The sequence below is a fragment of the Dendrobium catenatum genome, unplaced genomic scaffold (genome assembly GCF_001605985.2).
Source record: "Dendrobium catenatum unplaced genomic scaffold, ASM160598v2 fragScaff_scaffold_161, whole genome shotgun sequence".
NCBI classification, from domain to species: domain Eukaryota; kingdom Viridiplantae; phylum Streptophyta; class Magnoliopsida; order Asparagales; family Orchidaceae; genus Dendrobium; species Dendrobium catenatum.
In genome coordinates, this window is record NW_021318623.1 from 105,936 (window position 1) to 117,389 (window position 11,454).

The 11,454-nt window shown below is 35.8% G+C and overlaps 1 protein-coding gene across 1 annotated transcript in view; it reads right to left on the reverse strand.

Moving 5' to 3' along the window:
- LOC110096162 (stomatal closure-related actin-binding protein 1-like) overlaps positions 1-9,825 on the reverse strand; it is a 27,707-nt gene extending 17,882 nt beyond the window's left edge. Inside the window, exons 1-6 of the mRNA XM_028692843.1 lie at positions 9,731-9,825; positions 9,463-9,546; positions 8,681-8,861; positions 7,667-7,783; positions 3,628-3,686; positions 948-1,082 (exon numbers count right to left, since the gene is read on the reverse strand). Of these exons, the coding sequence (XP_028548676.1) occupies positions 948-1,082; positions 3,628-3,686; positions 7,667-7,783; positions 8,681-8,861; positions 9,463-9,546; positions 9,731-9,751 (597 nt within the window). The 5' untranslated portion in view covers positions 9,752-9,825. The remainder of the gene's footprint in view (positions 1-947; positions 1,083-3,627; positions 3,687-7,666; positions 7,784-8,680; positions 8,862-9,462; positions 9,547-9,730) is intronic.
- Positions 9,826-11,454: the final 1,629 nt, after the last annotated feature.

An 11,454-nucleotide genomic window follows, 5' to 3' on the forward strand; every position in this document is an offset into this window, starting at 1 on the left:
GGGGGGGGGGTGGCGGAATGTTGAAGGGAGATGGAGGGTGGATTGAGAGGGGTAATTTAGAGAGGAGTTAAGAAGTTGGAGTGGTATGAAGGGGGGATTAGGGTTCAGTTTTTGTATTATGCTAAGTGAAGTCTCTTTCTAGTTTTCTTCTTGTTTTTCTCTAGGGTTTCTTGTGGGAGACCTTGTCCTTCTCGAAGTGGACAAACTTATCTTGTTTTCTCTTGGATTTCAAATACAAAGGTTCTTGTTCTTCTTCTCATTTCTTTTGTGATTGTTTCTCCTTGGTTTTGGTGGAGAGATTCTTCTCTTTTGAGGGGAATTAGGGCAAAACCGAAGTTGTGAAACCCTAGGGCGTATCAGTTTTCTATTTGTTTGCGTTTTTATATAAACTAAAAGCATATTTGGTATTTTAAATATAGGTTATTTTTGTTTTTTCTTTATTGAATATAGCATAAGACAATTTATTTTACAGTTTGGAAGAGGAAAAGAATTCTAAATTATTGGCTTTCATTATCCATGAGCACAAGGTTGGTAAGCATAGCTTGGACATGGAGAATGGAGATGCTAAGCAAGACATTCAAGCATGTTTTAGTAATAATCACATAAGAGTTTGAAGATTACAGAGCTTTTTAATTGATAAATTTGTGTACGAAATATCCAGATTGGAGTTTTACTTCTTGATTGAGAAAGTGCGCATTTCATATGAACCATCCATGCTAAAAATGTCTTGAAAAATCTTTTAATGGTCAATAAATTGCAAAATAAATAGCGTCAACTAGGTAAAAATTAGTTTTCACAAATAAAAAGGAGCAATAAAATTGATGGCAATAAATAAGCATTTTATATTATTCTTTCATCACAACATGAGGGAAGTTAAAAGGATGGAGATATAAATTTTATCCATAAAATAAAGAGAAATAGCAACCAATGCTCCATGAACTCATTACCTGCATTGAAGAAGAATAGAACTCCTTAGCTTTTGCTGTCCTACCCTTCGAAAGTTTTAGTCTTAGCTTACCCACATGGAATACATAGAGTGAGTTAGAGGGATGATCACTCCCATTGATTTGGAGAATAACAACCTGTAAAAGAGAAATAGCACAAAGTGTCAGATCCTACTTAACAGCATGAGGACTCGCTATCTCCTACAACTGATTACTAGAAAATAAACCTAGAAAACGCATATTCCATTTCAACAAGCATAGCTACGGCTAAGAGCTCAGGTTGATTACTGAAATTTAACTTTATTAGTGAAGATGTAACATACATTGGAAGTTATAGAGATGATTTACCACTTAGAGGCCAATGTTATACATCCCTAGTCAGTTTTACTGCACATGCTTAATATAAATTTCCATTTAGTCAATTTTTTTTTTCTAATAAATGTAATCAAACAAGGTGCAATGTTTAGTAACTTCATAGTTCAAATTATTTATCCAAGAGACCAATATTTTGAATTGCATTATTAACAAAGCTTCTCTACATTTCAGGTATGAACAAGGTGATATTGTTTGATCTAAAATTGGAAATATTAAGACATAATACCAAATGGCGTGAAATTAAAGTTACAAGTGATATTATTGCTCAGACTAAATGAACAAGGTGCTTGTTGGAGCTTAGAAGTATTGAAATGAAAAGCATTTTTAGTCACTACCCCGAACTTGAACATTGTTTTATCTAAAATTGGAAATATTAATTTATCCTAGGTACAAATTAATGCAAATTAAATTTCGGCAAGGTTTTCCTTGCAAAACTTGAACGTGTTGAAGAGAAAGAATACATGTCAAAGAATAGGTTGCATCGAAAATTCATCTCTGGAAGCATTATGAATGCACATACATGATCTCTGTTTAGTGCTGCTTGTATGCAGAAAAATAAGGTGGATGTCACTAACGGAGAACACTATGAAGTGAATAGATGCCCTAATGAGTTTGGGAAAGTAGTGGAAGAAAAGTAGGAAGAGAGACGGGTGTTGGGGATAGAGAAGTAAACCATGCAATGAAACAAACAAGAAAAAATAAAATGCAGCGGAAACTAAAGGACACCAAGATTTAACGTGGAAAACCCCAAAAACTGGAAAAAAACAATGGAGCCACACCACAACAAGAAATCCACCATGAAAATTGGGAGAAATAAGTATAGATATATCTTCTCTATCACTCTCCCGTTGCTTCTCTTCTCTCTTACACCGTTCTCTCACTCAAAACAAAAAAGAAAGTCAAGTAAATAACACAAAGGGGACACCACCCTTAGAAAAAACGAGAAAGAAAACTATTCAGTCTGCCTCAAAGTGTTGCGTCGCTCAAGCCTCTGTTATTGATCTATCTGACAGCGTTGCGGCACCGAATTTAGGCATTCTGACATTAAGCTCTTTGTTATTTTTTACAGCAAACTTTGCAACATAGCGATGCTTTGGTACACAACGTCGGAGGCGTTGTATGGAAAAAAAATCGGGGAAAAAAAATTCGGGTGCAAAGCAGAGGGAGGACCCCCGCACACCCCCAACAAGCATGACAAATTGAACTAAGGTCCAATGAAGTAGTACAACCCGATTGATCGACATAATCAGATTCCACACAGACTAACAACAGAAGACTAATGGATGTTTGACTTGAAACTTGTAACACAACAAAGAGAAGCTGAAATTAAGAAAAACTAGGAAAACTAAGTAATGCATAGCATGTTAAAGAATATAGTTGACCGGCCAAAAAATCACATATTAAATTATTGTTTGCATATCTTCATAGAAAAGCCCTGTTAAAAGAAGGGACACTAGCACGCTTAACCTAAGCAGCTGTTAAAGTTGTTATCTTGCCCTTCAGATATTCCTGTGGTACGAAATTAACAGGCAGAATTTTGATTACAAAATGTATATGACTATGAGTTAGCTAGAAAAATTAAATGTAAAAAATAGAAGATAAAATTTATCCAGAATTGCAATACTTGGGAGATTATTCAGTCTACATCTAGCAGCAGACTTGGGATTTATTTGGGGTGGGTCTAAAGTTTGGGTGAGTAACAATGAAGCTGCTTGATAAAAATAAATAAGTACAGAATGTGTAGACGTCATCATTGACCTATTAAATAAAATAAATGACGCATATCATGTGTCAGGCCACACCTCATTAGTTATGTTTCAGATTGTTAAGGCTGCACATTATCTCTTTAATAATGAGCAAGTCGAATCATAAGCCTGTGTGTAAGAATGATAAAGCTGCACATTATTTCTATCATAATAGGAAAATCAATTCATAAGCCTATATTTAAGGATTAATTATTAAATTAGGCGTGTAAACAAAATCTCAGAAAAAAAGATTTGTAGTGTTCCTGCAAAAAGATTCATAATGTTTCTGTTAAAAGGTTAAATTAATAAAAACTAACCAACTTTATAGTTTGAATCAGGAATATATCCAAGCCTATTCCACATAACTGAGCAAAAAAATGTATAGTCTCTATACATTAAACGTGGAGAAATTATAAGCCTTCGCTCCTCTAAACCAACCATGCTAAAAAAAAATTGAATTGGAAGATTAAAAAACAAAGAAAGTTCATCCAGTAAAGAGTGCAAATATCAAAGATGGAAAACAAAACAGAATATTAAAACCAATGGAATAGCATGAGGCATACATTGAACTCAGTTTCAGGTTTTCGCACAAGAGCCTCCACATAGCTTCCAAGCCCAGCAGCTGTTCAGCAAACAAAAGATATTGACAATCTTTATTCAATAAAAGATAAACATGACACTGAGTTGAATGATAATGAACATAACAGAAATAAACTAAAACAGAGAAAACCTTAATCTTCAATAAATTAAAGAAAAAATTATTTGCAGTGAGGAGGAGGATAATAGTATAGAAGTTTAATCCACTACATGAAACATGCACTCGAACTAGCAGAAAAAAAATCACCGATATTACTAGCAGATTTTTCAGTAGAATGTCAGAAATTTCGTCAAATTTGGGTAGAGGATTTTTCGACAGTTTTTTTGCCATAAAATCTAATGGAAATTCCGAATAATCATGGGAATTGTCAACCCCCTTCAGCCACTCCTTATTTATGCCCTAGCTGTCACGCAAACCCCATAGACAGCTGCAATTCCAACGCCATTTCACACTCTAAAGTTTAAATTGTTAATTTTTTGTTAGCTTTATGGATTTATTTCATATTATGTATGTTTTCTTTCATATATTTGATTTTCTTCAAATATTTAATTTATATTTTATTGTTGTCATGTTAAGTAACTTTTTCTTATTCCACTGGTCGTTTTTCTTTTTCTACTTTTGACAAAGTAAACGTAGAATGAATGAGAAAAAAATATTATAAAGATAAAGTATTGCATGTCAGATTTGTATGATTGTTATAGCAGTGATACCATTGTCAAATGATAAGTAAGAAAAAAAAAATTTACAACCTAGTTTATTTATAAGTTGGCATTTGTCTGCATTTCTTTGACCAAAGTGAATATTTGATTTTAGTTTACAAATTTGTCAAATAAAGATTATTCTTAGCTGCATATTCTTTATTATCAAAAGAATACTAGAGTCATGTCTGAGAAGATCTCGACAAGTTCAAAAACGTTACTTCTTAAAAGGCAAGTATTGATTATTCTTCCCTTAAGATGCACTTCTTGGCCACAATATTGAGCTTAAGAGTTCTGTAATGTTTAGATATGTTTTCATATTTTTACAATCTTTAGTTCTTGTTAATTTTTTTTTCTGCTAGTTCTTGTTAATATATTTACACGGAAACCTAAGAGAATAGAGTTGCTATCAAATTTCTCGAAAAAATTGTCAGAAATTTCCAGCAAATTTTCTGTGAGAAACTCTAATTATTTGACAAAAATTCCACCCCAAAAGTCAATTGAAATTTTAACTTTTCGCCACTAGCGACTTTTCCGGCAGATGCCTATATATAAGGTGTTCGGGCAGCCAGTCTGCCGGATCCCCTGCGCGAAATATTTTTCTGTAGTTGTCTTTGAGTTGAAAAGCATTTCTTGTGAGGGATTTACAGAACTACTCTGAAATCCATAAAAGAAAAAAATCCAATTATTGGTGGATATTGGTTGTTTCTGGCGAATTTTTCCATTGGAAAATCAATGATTTCCCGCTGTGATCAAACCGGAGAGCTATCCAGGCAAACAATATATAACTTTTGAACTGAGATTAAAAAAACCTATTAGCATACTATTAATTAATAACAAGTTGTGATGCTAGTGAACTCCAACTTCTATGTTGCTGAGCTAACATCAAGATCTTATCATGGAGTATGCTAGCACAATTCCTTCTAAAGATGGCAAGATAAGGAAATAAGCCATGGAGGTCAGTGCCCTGGATTACTGGACCATTGGGCCTGGTAAGAACTGTAGAAGTCAAATTTTTTTATGTGATGCGAACAAAAAGTAAACAACTTCCACTCTTTAAAAATGTAAGTTAATATCAACTCAAATATTCTATCATCATACAGCTCATAAACAGTAACCAGGATTTCATTCTCACTAGTGTCAATCTTCTCGGGTGGATTGTCCCCAAGTCTTTTGAGAGTTTTAGAGCTCAAGGATGTCAGCATAAAAACAGAACTCTCCCTCAAGCCACTTTGTAAGTCCTGATGTCATTTTATGTTGTTTATTCTATTATTCTCCTTTCTTTCCTACACTTGACCTCCTTCTGATGCGGACATCCGGTCATGGAAAGTTTATCGTCGCCGAGGCCGGAGATCAGCGGCCGTGATTAAGTTGTTGTATATGTAGTTTGTTTTATTTGATCTTTTGGATTTGTGTTGTTTTATTTCCTATTTTACCCTCATGTGAGGGGATGTTATGTTTGGTGACCAAGGGTATTTTGGTCTTGTTGTTTTTTCTTCTTTTGGGGCTTATATATAGAACCTCTCATCCTTTGTAATTGGGCTAATGAATGAATGCTAAAAACATTTTTACCTTTGGAGCTTAGTTTTCTTCTTTCGAAGTAGCTTGATAATGATTAGTTTAGTGGTGTGAGTGTGAAGTACCCAACAGCCATTGGCTCTTGGTTTTATCCTTGTTCTCAAGTCTCTCCATTTCCTTCCCCACTCCCAACCGAACCCTTCCCCTACTCTCAACCGGCGTTCCCAAACTCATGCAGCAGATTTCTGCTTGGAAACCTGCTGTCCAAAGCCTTCTAACCCCACCAACAGCCCTCCGTTTACCCTCCCTCCTAGTGCTAGTAACCAACCACCCAACATCCACTTTGGTGACCCTTCTTCTTCCAAAAAAACACTAAAATTTCCCCTCCCAATAGCCAACCAAATTCTTTCTTTAAAACTTCCTCATTGGAAGTTGGAAAGTCAGCTTGTGCCTCTTCGTATTCTCCAAAGTCCCTCTTCATTTCCCTATTAAATAAAATCCACATAACCTTCCAACTCCCCCAAACTTGCTGCCTACTTTTCCCAACAGTCACTAAACCACGTTTTTCCACTATATCCCCTTCCCAAAACAACCAAAACTAATCCTCACTCATTTTCCAGTCATTAGAACACTCCACACTCCTCCATTAGACCCTCCACCATCCCTTTAGCCTCCACTAACACTCCAAACAGCATCCTCCCTTCCCAAAACCATTAAATCAGTAAGTGCTGTCATCCAAAGTCACCATAGAGGATTCCTTTCAGAGATTCAACAAAAGTCGTTGTCTACCAAGGGAGTTATTGGCCTCTTAGTCAACACTTTGTTCAACATCCAAGCAAGATAAGTGTCTTACATCTTCTCTTATTTACTGTTTAGCCTAGATATCGTATTCTCCCCTCTGAAGTAGCATCAAACAAGTGTAGCAACTAATCTGCTTAGTCTACTTTCTTAATCAAGAGCTTCGGACTTCATTTGCGCTAATCCTAAATTAAAAGTGGGACTAGCTATCCATGTTCTCAGAGTTTTAATTACTTTACTCACTTTAAATTGTGAATGTCGATACTAGTCAAGTTTCTTGTTTCCGCGTAGTTGTGTTGCCTAAATTTCTTGTCTTGATAAATTTCCTTGGAGTTTAAATTTGCTGTTTTTATTTATTCCCTAGCATAAATCTCTACATGCATGATCAATTTACTTTGTCCTGCATCACCTTCGCTTCTCTTTCATTCCAAAAATTTCCTCCCGCTGCTCTTCTGCACTCCCCCTAAAGCTCATCTTGTCTTCCCCACAATACAATCTTTAAAAGCCACCATAGCTAGCTATAACTATCTACAAATTAGGTAAAAGAAACTGTGGTCTCATGGATCAAGTCCAGGTTTCTTACATGATAGATGAGCTAGGCTTGGGTTACCACTGGGGGCTACAGTCCTGACATCATGTGATTTGCACAAAGCAGAATTAAGCAATGTAAACTTACAATAGTATTAGCAAACCTGGTTTTCCAGTGTCAATATGATTAAATTAGGAAACTAATATCTTAAAAACAAAAAACAGAGCAAATTATTAACAACTAAAAGCAAACCGTTGTAATCAAACAAGTTGAAGGTCCGTGCCAAAAATATTAACATGCTCTACTACCAGATTCATTGATCGAGTAATACCAACAGGATAAAAATCCTTCTACAAAAACTAGAAATGATTAGGTCTTTCTTACACTAATTGAACAAAAATATATCAAAGTATTTAAAAATGAAGAGATATTCTCATCATGAGATGATAGCAAAAACAAACCAGGATCTATAGGACTTGTTGTTCTTAGCAATACTCTTTCCCGGCCTGCAATTATCTCAGCTTGCAAGAAACGCCCAACATCAAATGGTTCTGGAGCATAAACTGGTTTTGTTGCACCTGGAAATGAAAATAAGTTCAGGTAACAAGGAACGTAGAATGATGAAGAATGTTCAAAACGGCGTATAGAAGTCGCAGTGTAGGCGAAGACAAAACAGAAATGAGCTGAATCAATTAACATTTTTCAGCAGGAATCCCAATGGTTGCCCAAACAAGTGATACAGTTGTCTGGCAAATTTGTTGTACCCTACATAATTTGATGCATTTAAAAATATACACGGATCATCTATTAGTGGGCACTCAATCCCTAGAATATTGAGGGGCAGTTTGGTTTGAAGGATTTTGGGTGTAAAATATTATGAATGCAGGATTTTAGAAAAGTAAGAGTTTTGTTTGTTACAACGAGTCCATGCTACTGCTACCACAGCTGTCATTCGCTGTCATCGGCCACCACCATTACCGCCCACTGCTAAACGCCACCACCGTCCACTACCGCTAGGTTTTTTTGCTAAATTTATTTATTGGATGTATTTTATTTCAAATAAAAAAAAGGGTAATCTATTCCATTTATTTTACACTCAGGGGTTATTTGGTTTGGAGTAAATGATGTGTAAAGTATTTCAAATGTAGGAGTTTTGAAAATAGTGTTTGATTTGAAATAAAAGAAATGCAGGGTAACATTTTGAAGTAATTGGAACGCACGCTCTAGTTCAATTTTGATGCATTTGAAAATCATTAGATTTGACCAATTTTTAAATACAATGTAAATTCTCTGCCGTTATTGTAGCAAGCCATTACCAGCCATCACCCGCTATAGGTTACAATAGTTAAACCCAACTTGGTCTATCCATTCTGAATTGAACCTAACCAGATATTCAGATCCTATCGAAAAATCCATACCTCCTAATGAAATTATAAGGCGTGCTTAAGGAAGAAGAAAAAACCAGATATAAGTACCTGAAATCAACTCTTTTTTTCCATCGTCAGGCTGTATACGATACCACTGAACAGAAAAGTTTGAAATTTCCATACTATTTTTCATTTGAGAAATGATTCGTAAACAGGAGCCTAAACTTTCAAGACCCTCCAACTCGTATGAACAAGCTCTGCTTTGCTCAATTTTTTTGCTCATTTCCAACTGGAGAAACAGAGATAGCAAAATAGAAATCAGTAATAATAATAACGCCTACCGTTTTTACATGTTGATGGATATAAAAAATATATACATAAATATACATGAATTTCAATTAGCCGATATCATAATTAATAGTTCCATTGTAAATATTATATTCTAAAGATGGTTATGAGGAAGGAATCTTTGTGAAAACATCCATGAAAGGAACATACAACACCAGCACGGTTTATACGAAAAAGTACTACTTCAAATTCTACTTCAATCATCATGCACTATATTCCAACAAAAATACTAGCACAAGTACTGTAACAAAGCAAAGATTAAAAATAGTTTATCACAATAAGTGTAGCATAACAGTCCATAGTAATAGATGGGAATAATGAAAAGTTAGAAAAAAAACAAAGAGAAATAGGACAAACCTCCCAGAATTATCACTAAAGCAAAAGACCTTAAATCATTATAAAAACATTCAGAACTAGGAAAAATACGTGCGACCCCCTTAGAATAATGAAAACATATAAGCCTAGCATATCGGCAACAAACAGTGTTAACAGGACAAACAAAATGGACCCAGCAAAAATTTAAGTTTACAGGACAAAAAAACCTCTTTATGAAGTTGAATAGCATAAACTGACTTTTCTTCCAGTTGGACACGCAATGCTTGAAGTTCATGCTCCATATCCATTACCTGTAAAACAAATTTCAAAATCTATTTGAATAAAATGGAAACATTCAAAAGATAAATAGACGAAAAACAAAAAAAAAACTACAAATGATACAACATAAAAGGATTTTTGGAATGCATAAAAGGCCAAGAGCAGGTGTCAATAATTACATAAGGCTATATGCAAAGATGCAATATAAAGAAATACCCTGCTAGGTTGATGAAGCATTTTGATCCGTCGAGCCTCTTGAACTTCTTTCCTAAGCTCTTCCAAATCCTTCGATTTCAAAAAAAAAAAAAAAAGAAAAATGCGAGAACATTAGAAAACAAAAATTAATTCAATGCAAAGTTGCAAAGCAAGCATATGTCATATTATGCAACACTTGAGAAACAAATTAAGTTCGCATATAGCTGACAAGACAAACCATTAAAATCCTCAACCATGTCAAGGTTAGAAGGAAGAAGATGAACAGTGTTGAGCTGAAAGATATCTTGCATTATACTTCCAATGGTTTTTATAAGCCATTGGAGGAATATTCCTGGACCGTTAAGGTCAATACAAGTGGAGCAGACCATTGAGGTCAGAGCAGGTAGCGCAGAGGAAAAATAAGTGGATTAGGCCTTTACATGTGGCCGTTACTTGTTATGATTGGCTTTACATGCCCCCTCAAACTGAGGATCCAGTGAGCTGATGCTCAGTTTGTTTCTCAGAGTGATGAATCGGTTGGTTGGTAGAGGCTTAATTAAGATGTCGGCAACCTGCTCATCGGACGGAAGGTGAGAGACAACCACCGTTTGCTTTTTGATGTGATCACTTATGAAATGATGATCGATTTCAATGTGCTTCGACCGGGCATGAAACACAGGGTTGTGAGCGAGAGCAAGGGCCAAGAGGTTGTCACAGAAGATGGTGGTGGGTTGTGTGAGTGGTATTTGAAAATCCAGAATTAGGCGCCGTAGCCAGATCACATTAGATAGAGCTGAAGACAGAGCTCTGTATTCGGCTTCGATGAAAGACATCGCCACCGTGGTGTTGACCTACGTGTAAAGAACAAAAAAAAAAAGAGCAGCTCACCTCGTATCTGTCGAGGAAGTCCAGAAAATCAGCGGATATCCCGCTGAATTCGGCGCCGAAGCGATCTTTTCCCGGATTTCTCGCAAAATAGCTCGTCGATCGCGCCATTCGCGTCGTTAAATAAAAGCTAAAGCCTCCGACTCTTCTTCCACCCCGTGAATTCCCTCCCACTCGTTTCCTCGCATCCCGAGCTCCTCCCTCTCCCTCGTCTGCTACTTCCGGCTCCAGTCCGACGCACGAGCTGCTCCCGTCGCAGCTCCCTCGACGACTTCCCTTCCGGCCGGATCGAAAGTCACGACATTTTGATCGTAAGTAACAGAGGGAGCTCGCTGTGAAGTTAACTTTCTCCCTTCCCGCACCCCTTCGGCCGGATCCCGTGAGAGAGAAAGAGAGAGAGAGAGAGGAGAGAGCACCTACCTCTTGAAGTCCTAGACCCGTCGACTCCTCCTCATGCGACGACTCTCCCTTCGTGTTCGGATCGGAAGTCACTCATTTTGATCGGAAGTAACAACAGGAGCTCGCTGGAGGTAAAGGTAACTTTCTCCCTTTCACGCGCTTGTTCGACCTAATCCCGTTAATCTCCCGAAACAGAGAGTAAGAGAGGGAGAGATGTTTATTTTAATGTTGTTAATTAATTAATTTTAATTTTAATTAATTTGATGATTATTTTTAATTATAATTAATTATATAGATTATAATCAATTATAATTAAATGTAGTTAATTATTATTAATTATAGTTAACTATTAGTTATTATTAATTATTATTAATTAATATATCATTTATTAATTAATTAATATATTATTAATATAATAATTTTAATTATAATTAATATTTATTTTAATTAATTTTAATTAA